The 10,928-nt window shown below is 31.6% G+C and overlaps 1 protein-coding gene across 1 annotated transcript; it reads left to right on the forward strand.

The window, feature by feature from the left end:
* Nucleotides 1-517: 517 nt before the first annotated feature.
* LOC107485358 (protein DA1-related 1) lies at nt 518-7,285 on the forward strand. The gene is made up of 11 exons (XM_052258779.1): nt 518-911; nt 2,320-2,410; nt 2,586-2,676; nt 3,387-3,708; nt 4,290-4,410; nt 4,569-4,652; nt 5,085-5,204; nt 5,312-5,541; nt 6,157-6,282; nt 6,374-6,432; nt 6,693-7,285. Exons 2-11 carry the CDS (start codon nt 2,327-2,329, stop codon nt 7,031-7,033), a joined length of 1,578 nt encoding a protein of 525 aa, XP_052114739.1. The 5' UTR covers nt 518-911; nt 2,320-2,326; the 3' UTR covers nt 7,034-7,285.
* The last annotated feature ends 3,643 nt before the right edge of the window (nt 7,286-10,928 follow it).

A 10,928-nucleotide genomic window follows, 5' to 3' on the forward strand; every position in this document is an offset into this window, starting at 1 on the left:
AATAGGCCAGTTAATATTTACGACTAATTAACTAAAAACAATAAATTTTAATAGCATTCTAACATTTTTTATTTAATAATTCAGTACTCGGACTAAGTCACTTAGATATGATAATTATGTGATTGAAATTTAGATGCAGTTAATTTCATGCGAAATTGATAATTAAGAATGGTTAAATAATTTGACAGATTTAACTAAATTATCATCTAACAACTCTTAATTATTAATTTCGCATAAAATTAACTGCCTTTAAATTTCCACCTAATTATGTCTTCAAAGTTCAATCTTCAAACACACTGACCACTGATTCGCTCGATCCAGCTTTTACGGGTTAAACCGGACAACCGGCGGTCCGGTTGGGATTGATAACATGGCCTTTTCAGTTTTCTACGAAGAAACCTGATAATATTTTATGGTGTGGTTGACATTTGGTAGAATGAATGTGTCAGGAAAATAAATTGTGGGACCTACAATGCCGAAGGAAAATACAGCGCAGTGGTGGTGGCATTGAATTGAATACAATACAAAGTTACAAGCTCAACTGCTGCTTCTCATTCTCATTTCTCTTCTGTTCCTTCTTTCTTCACCATCCGTCTTTTTTGGGTCTTTGCAAATAAAGACGCGGAAGAAAAAAAAATAAAAATAAATAAAAGCTTATCACTCCACTACTTGCAAATTTTATCCCTTTTGGGCCTCTTTGCTTAGAACACAAGTTTTTATTTATTTATTTTTCTTCTGCTTTCCTTTTACTCTTTGCAGTTTGCACTCAAATAAAGCTACTTTGGGATCACAGAATCACACCCACAGCCACAGTGCCACATATATATTACTGTTTTGGGAACAAGAAATTGTACTTGAACTGGGATTCTTCTGATTCTCTGTCTCTCTGATTCCCAATAACACTTTTTCTGGTGAGTTTTTCTCTTATTCTTTGTCTGCTCTATATTATAATTAAGCAATAGTTTCAGCTGTTCCAAAATACTGGTATTCCATTACTTTTAGTCGATGGTCTCGATTATATATATAAATTTCATGATTGAGATTAACTACTAAAATTAATGGAACGTCGAATATTTTGAAAATACTTAAATGTCTCGTTAGTAATGTTTTTGTATTTTCAATTAGTGAAAAAACTATGTATTTTCGAATTAAAATTTTAGGAACTTATTTATGTTTTTCTCTACAAATTTTCTCATAATTTACACATCCACATACTCAGAAGATACAGAGTTTCTCTCCTTTATTTTATTCTTATTTATGCTTGCGGTATTTCTAATCAATTATGATCAGTATGTATGGGGTCAGGTTGATGATTGCTTTTCTTTCTAAATGCATGTGCTATCTGAATTCTGAATTTCGTTTGAAGCAAATTCAATTTGAGTCCTTTATCTATGCTTTAAGATTTGGTTGATGCTGGTAAGTGAACAACAACCGTTGATTTAAGTATGCGATGGGTTACTTAGGAACCTTCTTGTATCTTTCTTGTTTCAAAATATCAAAGTTGTGGCATTGAGAATGGTTTTCTTTTATTTGATATTCCATGTAAAATCATCCTACCCCCTACTTCTTGTTGTTGTCCTTCTTTTGCTTCATTTTCTGTTTTATTTTTTGTCCAACTGTTGATGATTAGAGGAACTGGTAAAGTTGTAGTTCCCACATGAAAACTTGAGCATCAAAGATAGAGGCATGGTATTTATGTTCCGCGCCCTGTAGCTTTAGGTGTTGCTTATTTCAGGCCAGTTCTAAGTTCAGGGAATTAAATTGCAGTTGCTAACCAACTTGGGTTTCGGTGGGTTAAGTGATCATCCACTTAAGTAAGTGTTGGGAGTTTCGAATCTCGCCTTGTGTATGCATTTTACTCGTCCGCGACTTTAGTCTGCCAGCTGAGGAACACTCGGGGAAATTAAAAAAAAATTACCATCGCCTGAGCAATTATGGCTTCAACTGCAGTGTGATGCCAATTCATTAATTTGACCACAACATAACTGTATCCAAGCTGCAATAGAGTCAAATTCAAGTTCAATACAAATTTTCATATTGCAACAGCCGCGATGTGCATTGCTAAAGCCATAATCCTTGCAATTGAAAGCCCTAGTTTTAACAATACCACTGAATTTTAACACTGGAGTTAGAGCTTTGTTGTCCGGTAACATTTATGGTGATGTGATATATCTATAAACTTTAGACTGATGGGCATGCTTTGTGGTGAATATTGAACAACAGACCTTGATTGTAGTTTATTGGCATTCTTAATTGAAATTTGCAATTTCCCCTTCTGTAAGTGCTGCATATGTTTTCTTACTAAACTTGTCTTTCCAGAAACTGTATGGGTTGGTTTACCAAGTTGCTTAAGGGATCCAACCATAAATCTTCGAGAGGAAAATATCATGGGAAACATGATAATTCCATGGTAATAACAGTTTCCACTAAGACCATTTTTGTTGAAATCTATTGTCATTATTGTAGTTATTTATCTGCTTTTAGCAAGAGAGTAGCATGAACATAACATGATATGGGGATTAGTTCTTTTGAGACTTATTATAAGCAGATCTTCTGAAGTTGTAGTAGTGCCGAATTGAGTGCAGGATGATTTGACAGATGTTGAGAGAGAAGAAATTGATCGTGCAATTGCGCTCTCTCTTTCGGAGGAAGATCCGAAAGGGAAAAAAGTAATTGGTAAGATTTATGCTTTTGCAAATAGTGGTTAAAATTTCTTAGCATGTTTGTGAAACTTGTATCCAGTACTGAGTGATTCAGTTAATGAGATACCTAAAATGTGCATTGTAATGGTACAAGTCTAGGTTGTCTTGTTTAATGATTTGATAATTTTCAGTAGAATAATAAGATGTAGTGGTACAAGTTTTTAGTTAAATTATAATTTAACCTCAACACTAGAATTATGGAGTGCGAGAAACAAGAGTGTTTGACATAATTGCTCCCTTAGCTCAGGAGAAATCATGGAAGGCGCAAAAACCTCTATGAAGAATTCAGAGCTGGGGAAGCTCCTCCTTTAAGATTTTCTTCTTAGTTTATTTTCGGTTGTGTTTGCTTGTCCTACTTAGACAATGCTTTTGGGGTTCTTCCCACTTTCTTTTCTGCTAGATCTCCTCTGGACCATGGTATGATTTAATTATCATCAATAATATGAATTACCTTTCCGTTCTTTTCTTTTCTCTATTTTTTTTTAAAACAAATATGGAGATTTGTTGATTTTAAGGCTTTCACTTTAGTTGAAACTCAAAGTTTTTAGCATATTTTTCATATAGTTGATCTCCCTTGACATTGCATTTGGTATACGACTTTGGAAAAAGGGTTATTTGTTTTTATTTTATTCCCTGCCAAAATATCAAAAGGATCTCATATTTATTGACCTGATAATATCCCAGAGGACGACCCTCAATCTTCTGATGATGAACAACTCTGTGAACTTACTGATGAAGATGAATATCATGGTGAAGTTGAACAACATGAAGAATTAAGTAATCATCACAAAGAGGAAGATGAATCTGTTGGTGAAGTTGAGGAAGAGGAAGATGACCATCTTAATAACATTCAACAGGATAATGACAAGCATCTTGCAGAAGCGCAGCTTGAGGAAGATGAACAACTTGCCAGAGCACTTCAAGAAAGTTTGAACATTGATTCAGACAGAGCTGAAAGAGATTCTTTATTTCAACCATTTCCACACCTCCTTCGACCTGTATACAGGTAACTAGGTGTGATTTGTCTTTGTGTGAGTCAGAATACCAAATACAATAGACAGAAGCTGCTAAAGTGAGTTAATTTAATAAATGAAGGGACATTGATGCATTTCTTTTCCGAATCTTGAAATAGTGATTTAATGCAATATCTTTGCTTTTATTTTTTTTTTTAAAAAATAAAGCAACGACAACAACTTCCATAACTCAGTATGAAGAATTTCAGTTACCTTGGTGTGAAAGATTGAACTGTTATAGATAACACAACAGGATATTTTGGATCATACCTTGGTGTATGTTACCTTTCATTTTCCTTTTCTTCTCAAAGTACCTTTCGGTTAGATGATAATGAGTCAAGAACTATCCTTAGCATTCAATAGTGGTTAATATAAAATTGTTCTATTGATGATAACATGTGAGCACTTGTGATCATTTTCGGGTTCTTTTTATTGCCACTGTATGAAAAATGAAATGTTGACTTTATTAATGACTGCAAGGATGCATATTGGAAGGATATATGAAGTTTCATTTTTGATAACTATTGGAGTCTTATTATTAGCACAACTTAAATGATTTGAAAATGGTTTGCAGAACCTGTGCTGGCTGCAATTCAGAGATTGGCCATGGCAGATTTTTGAGTTGCATGGGAGGTGTCTGGCATCCAGAATGTTTCTGTTGCCATGCTTGTAATTTGCCAATCACTGATTATGAGGTTAGCTTCTCATTTTTTGTTCCTGCATGCTTCCTTAAACTGAATATAACTATGTTTATTTTCTCCTCCAGTTCACAAATTGATGCTTTGACTTATTTCCCTTCATTTTGGGGTCAAATTTGATTTCTAATAATCATTTAATTATTATGCATTTACAGTTTTCCATGTCTGGAAATCGTCGTTACCATAAATCTTGCTACAAGGAGCTGCATCACCCAAGATGTGATGTTTGCAAGAACTTCGTAAGTGTATCAGCATTGGTTCTTGGTTTCCAGATTTTTTGTTAGTTATTACTCCAGTGCTTGATGTCATAAAAAGAATGCACTAAATGTTGGTGTGCAAAGAACATCACTGATAATAGTTTAGGGTAATTAAGAACTCACAAATCAGTCCAATATACTGTGTCATACTTTTACACCACGAGACTGACACTATGCACCATTTTCAGTTGTCCAACATAATTAGAGATACTTTAAAATTGGATACTCAGATTTCAGGAAAATGGCAGACGAAATCTGTTTCTATCTAGGTCGAAGTTCATTTTCCATTTCAGGGTATAATTGATTTAGAAATGTTATAGATGTTGACTGAACAAGTTTTAATTAAAAACAAAAAGTGTGTGCATATAAATGAAACATATATATATAATTGAACGATTGATTCTTCTGTTTCAGATCCCACCAAATTCAGCTGGACTCATTGAGTATAGAGCACATCCTTTCTGGATGCAGAAATACTGTCCTTCACATGAGCGTGATGGAACTCCTCGTTGTTGTAGCTGCGAAAGAATGGAGGTCAGTTATATTAGCTACAGAAATATTTCATTGTTTGTTACAATTTCTCTGTTTTTGTCTTCTTTTTCAATTTCCTTATCTAATATTAAACTTTCCAATCAGTGCAGTCAAGGGATACAAAGTATCTTTTGCTCGATGACGGTCGAAAGTTGTGCCTAGAGTGTCTAGACTCGGCTATTATGGATACGCATGAATGCCAGCCTCTCTATCTTGAAATACAAGAATTCTATGAAGGTTTAAATATGAAAATAGAACAGCAAGTTCCAATGCTTTTAGTTGAGAGACAAGCACTCAACGAGGCCATGGAGGGAGAAAAGAATGTAAAAATATTTACTATGTTGAACTAAACTCTCGTTTCATGGGATATGCTGCTTATTTTAATTGTCCTTCAAAATTTATCCTGACTTTGGGTTGTTCCTTTTCCTTTGGTAGGGTCATCACCACTCTAATTAGGATAAATTGCAATTACCCCCTTGAAGTTTGGGTCACGTGCAGTTTATTGCATACACATTCAAAATGCGCAATCTGACTTTCTGAAGTTATCAGACGGTGAAAAAAATAATCATAAAAAAATTGCTACTAATTTTGGATGAAAATGTAGCCAATCTTTCCTGCAACGTTTTTTAACTTGAGGGAGTCAAATTGAACATTTTAGAAGTTTAGGGGGGTAAATTGCAAAGAGCCAAATTTCGGAATCAAGCTCCTCTTAAATGAAGGAGTTGATAAAGTAAAAAAGTGAGAGCCTAATCACCCTTGAATTAAGGTAATGAGACTCACACATGATAAAAACTACAAATTCAATGGTGATTAACTCTTTACTTTGTTACTTTACAATTTCCCTCACTTTAGATGATCTTTTTTCGAAATTTAGCATGGTAAATTGTACTTTTACTTTTTAATTATGATAAATTTGTTTTGATGCGTCAGATGGTGGTTTTAATATATTCGTGTAATGCCAGATTTTAAGGAGACCAAGGATAGGGGCAGGATACCGAGTCATAGATATGATAACTGAGCCTTACAGGCTAATCCGCCATTGCGAAGTGACAGCCATACTTGTTTTGTATGGCCTTCCTAGGTCTTCTTCCAATCCCATCCATTTTCACAGTCTATAATTCTTCCTACATTTTTGCTTTCATGTGACTAATTCAAAACTGTCATGTTTATAGGTTATTGACGGGTTCAATCCTGGCCCATGAGATGATGCATGCTTGGCTTAGGCTTAAAGGTACTCTCCCCTTCCTTGTGATCAACACTATGTATAGAAGACTTTGCATTCTCTAATCTATTTCATGTAGATGAGTTGGCTTGGGGTAGAGATAATTCCTAGAAAACTATATCAATAGGCCTAGTTCATGCATGATTCATAACAGGGGATATAATAGGTATCTTTGATCCATTTAGCTGTGGGAGACATGTCTTTGTTGTTGTTCTTTTTGTCTTTGTTCATGTAGTTTGAGTGGGGAAAATATTTGGATTTTTTGGTAGGCTATGGCAATTTAAGGCCAGAAGTTGAAGAAGGAATTTGCCAAGTGCTAGCTCACATGTGGCTAGATTCAGAGATCTATGCTGGTTCAGGAAGTGATAGTGCATCATCGTCCTCGGCCTCATCCTCATCCTCATCCTCGCCTTCCTCTTCTACATCATCAAAGAAGGGTAAACGGTCTGACTTCGAGAAGAAACTTGGCGAGTTTTTCAAACACCAGATTGAGTCCGATCGCTCATCGGCTTATGGAGATGGATTCAGAGAGGGGAACCAAGCTGTGCTCAAGTATGGTTTAAGAAGTACCCTTGATCATATTCGACTAACCGGAAGTTTTCCATACTGAAGTATGATACATAACTTCCTTTCTCTTTATTTTCCTTTACACAAATGAATATTTTCTCAGCTGTCATATAAATTATATAGGGTATCCAAAGATTACAAAATTACATAATTTCACAATTTACAATATACACGAAAATCTGTATAAAGAAAAAATGAAAATGCTCCTCTTGTGTCACTATAAACACTTAAGTAGCTGGTAAAATTAAACAGCTGAAGCAGTTAATAATAATAATGAGTATTTGTTTTATACACATTGATGATGTTTCATATGCTAGTATTTATATTATAATGTATTTAAGTTATATTGTTGCTTTTCATTTTGCCATATAAGCTATTTGGATAAGTGACAATTATTAAAAAGAAAAATTAATCATTAGGCCATGTCATCCATTTTAAATTGGGCACAATAATTATAAAATAATCTTTCTTGTATTATGCATTGTCTTTTTTTTTTTATGGTATTTCCCACACAAGTCAAGATTAATCTACTGTAAATTTTAGTTTCACTTAATAATTTGTTACTAACTAAAGGGTTGTTACATATATAAGACGAAATTTAAATTTTCAGTATTTACTTTTAAACAGATTAATGAGCTAACCATTATATTAACCTAAGTTAGTTGCGTTTCTTTTTTTATGATAATAAAAAATGCAATACTAAAAAAAGGTTAAAAAACATCACACGACAAATTTTGTTTATTTATTTTTAACTTTGATTTTGAAACTATGCAGGAAAACATATGATTTACAAATTGAAACATTTGCTTAAACAAATACTTCAATATATATAAAATATAATATAAATTTTTTTTCCGTACACAGGTCTAAATCTAGTTCATATAAATTCGATGAGGGTTAACAACAAAAAAAATACAAAGGAAAGTTTTAGGGTGTTTTTAGATGTCATCAAGTGGTAAGAAAATGTCTATGTCTAATACTTAAATAGACAGAAAAATTTTACTATTAGAATAAGTATACTAAAGATATTTTTTTTTTAAACTTTCTCAAATTAACCTTTGACTCATACTGGACTATAATTCGATATAAGAATCTTAGATATTATTTTTTAAGTCTTCTCAAATTTATAAAGTAATTTAGATTGGTTCTTCATGAGTTAAATTGAATCGGATACCTAACAATTTAAAAAATTAAGATATTCTTTTTTTTTATTTTCAGTCTTCTTAGGACTAAAAATCACTATGAGATCTTATATATAGCTAAAGAGTATTAAAGATCATTTAAAATTCCTTTTTTGTGTCAGCTTTTTATTCTTTAAAATATGCATAAAAAGGACAAGTTTTTTTCTTGTGTATATCTACATCATTACTTTTTTTTTTTGTACTATACTTTAAAATGTTGGTCAAAATGTACATATTACTTGACAGAATTTTGAGGTGAACATTCTCGCACTTTTAAGATTTTTTCAGTTAAGGAACATGGATATTGCTTTTGAGGTGGTCTGTTTATCATATTCAATTTCGAGGTTATTTAACACTTCCTCAAATTCATATTTCTCCTAATTTACTTATATTACTTAAGAAAAAATTTCTTAAAACATTATACATTTGAACAAATGTTTTTTTTTTTTTTTTCATTAAATTATATTTGGTTGTTAATCATCAAAACTCAACTTAAGATACTGTGGAGCTGATGACATTAATAACTGTTTAAAAAAATATTCTGTTTTTAAGTCTTTTTAAGATACAATAACTTATATCACAATTAATCTAAGAACTATTAGATATGATTGCATCATGCCTTGAGGAGCAACTTAAATTATTACCAATTTAAGAACTTCAACTATTCTTAAATAAGTCTTCTTAGATACCATTATAACTCATATTAACAAAATTTACATATTCTAATACTAAAATTAATCATTAATGGATTTAATTACTATAAATTAAATTTGTATATGAAATACACTTTTCTAGATCTGAAATTTTTGTTCCAAGATTTATAAAACTGTAGGAACTACTCAAATTATGTTTGTTAATCTAATACATACAAGATAAAACAAATAAAGATTCAACTTAATTACAAGCAACTTGTGGCTACTCTTTTGATGTATGAAGAATTTACAGAAAATGAAGAAAGACTAAAAGCTCAAGAAGAATACCTGAAAACAAATGAGTAGCAATTCAATTCTATTCAAAACTTCTAGGTTTAATTACGTTGTTGGCCCTTATAGTTTTGTGAAATTTTTAATTAGGTCCCTATATTTTTTTTCTTTTAATTGAGTCTTTGTACCAAATTTTATTTTTAATTAGATCCCTATATTTTTTTTTCTTTTATTTGGGTCTCTGTACCAATTTTTTTCTTAATTGAGTCCCTATATAATTAAACCAATTAATGTTAAGAGGGACCTAATTAAAAAAAAATTGATGCAAAAATCCAATTAAAAGAAAAAAAAATATAGGGACCTAATTGAAAATTTTGCAAAACTATAGGGACCAAGAGAATAATTAAACCAAACTTCTAATTCTTCATAAGGCCAGTTGATTTGTATTTATAGTGAGTTTATAAAAGTGACGTTGGTAACCCTTTCTTCCTTCATATTCAACTTGACAGATTTAGTAAACTTTAATGTACTTAAATGTTTTTTATTTTAACCATTTTAGTTTGTTGAACAAGTTTATATTTTTTGAGCAAAAGATACATGAATTGGATTGGGTGCTTTTCTACTGAAGTCCAGTAATCATATTTTCGTAACTTTTGATATGAATTATGAACTTAAGTTCATGTCTTGAGGTGTTTACGCATTGAATCCACTATTCTTAGGCCTAATTCATTTTTAGGTCGCAATAAATTACTTAAAAGAAATATTTCAGTACTTCAGAAATCGAGAAAACCGTAAAAAATTACATTAATAAAATTTATAGTTATATATTTTATTTATTAATTGTCAAAATTTAATTTGAAAGGTGAAAACTAAAGTAAAGTCGACTTCACGTGAAGTTGATATCTGAGAATCGTTAAATAAAAATTTATAAGTTGACTGCCATCTAAGTTTCCACCGATTTGAAGTATGAAACACGAGTCCCCCCAAAAAATCCTCATAGACCTCTACGTCCTTTTACTCATAAAAATTACATACCTTGTTTGCTGAGCATGTGCATGCCACATCGTTATAGCTTTAACAAGCTCGTTAGCATAATATATACTCTCTGAAAGATTGTGAGATGAAATTAATTAGTTTATAATCTCTTATTCTTCAACATAATAACACTTTGACTCTCGCTTATGGGCTCAATTGCTACTATTCGTATAACAAAAATATTATATATACATTAACACTAAGGTAGCATTTGTTTTGAGGTATTGAGACAGAGACCGAAAGATTGAGACTTTAGTATTATATTTGTTAATTTAGAGATTGGTACTAAACTTTCTATCTCTATTTTTAAAATTTCAATATTTCAGTATTTCTAAAAAATAGAGACACAGGAGGTTAAAATTTTTAGAAATGAAAGCTGAAATTTTAATAACATTTTATACTTAAAATATCCTCATTTCAATTAATTAATTCCAATTTTACCCTTTGCAAATTAAATTAGAATTTCATTCTTATTTTAATTTCTGTCTCTCACTTTACACCAAACAGAATACTGAGATTTATTTCAATCTCTGTCTCTTAATCTCTATCTCTTCGTCTCAGTCTTTCTATCTACAGTTACTAAATCAGTCACAATGTATTTATGGATAAAGATATGTATTATTTAACTAATTTTTAGTATGTATTTTATATTTCAGCATATATTTTATGTTGATTACTGATTTTTAGTACGATGAAGTATAAGGAACCAATGAGTATTTGTACAATGTGTACAATGTAGTTTTAGGGATGTCCGATTCAGTAGGATTATTATCTCTGGTATCCGGATAATTATTCTGAA

Source organism: Arachis duranensis, chromosome 1, assembly GCF_000817695.3.
Source record: "Arachis duranensis cultivar V14167 chromosome 1, aradu.V14167.gnm2.J7QH, whole genome shotgun sequence".
NCBI classification, from domain to species: Eukaryota; Viridiplantae; Streptophyta; class Magnoliopsida; order Fabales; family Fabaceae; genus Arachis; species Arachis duranensis.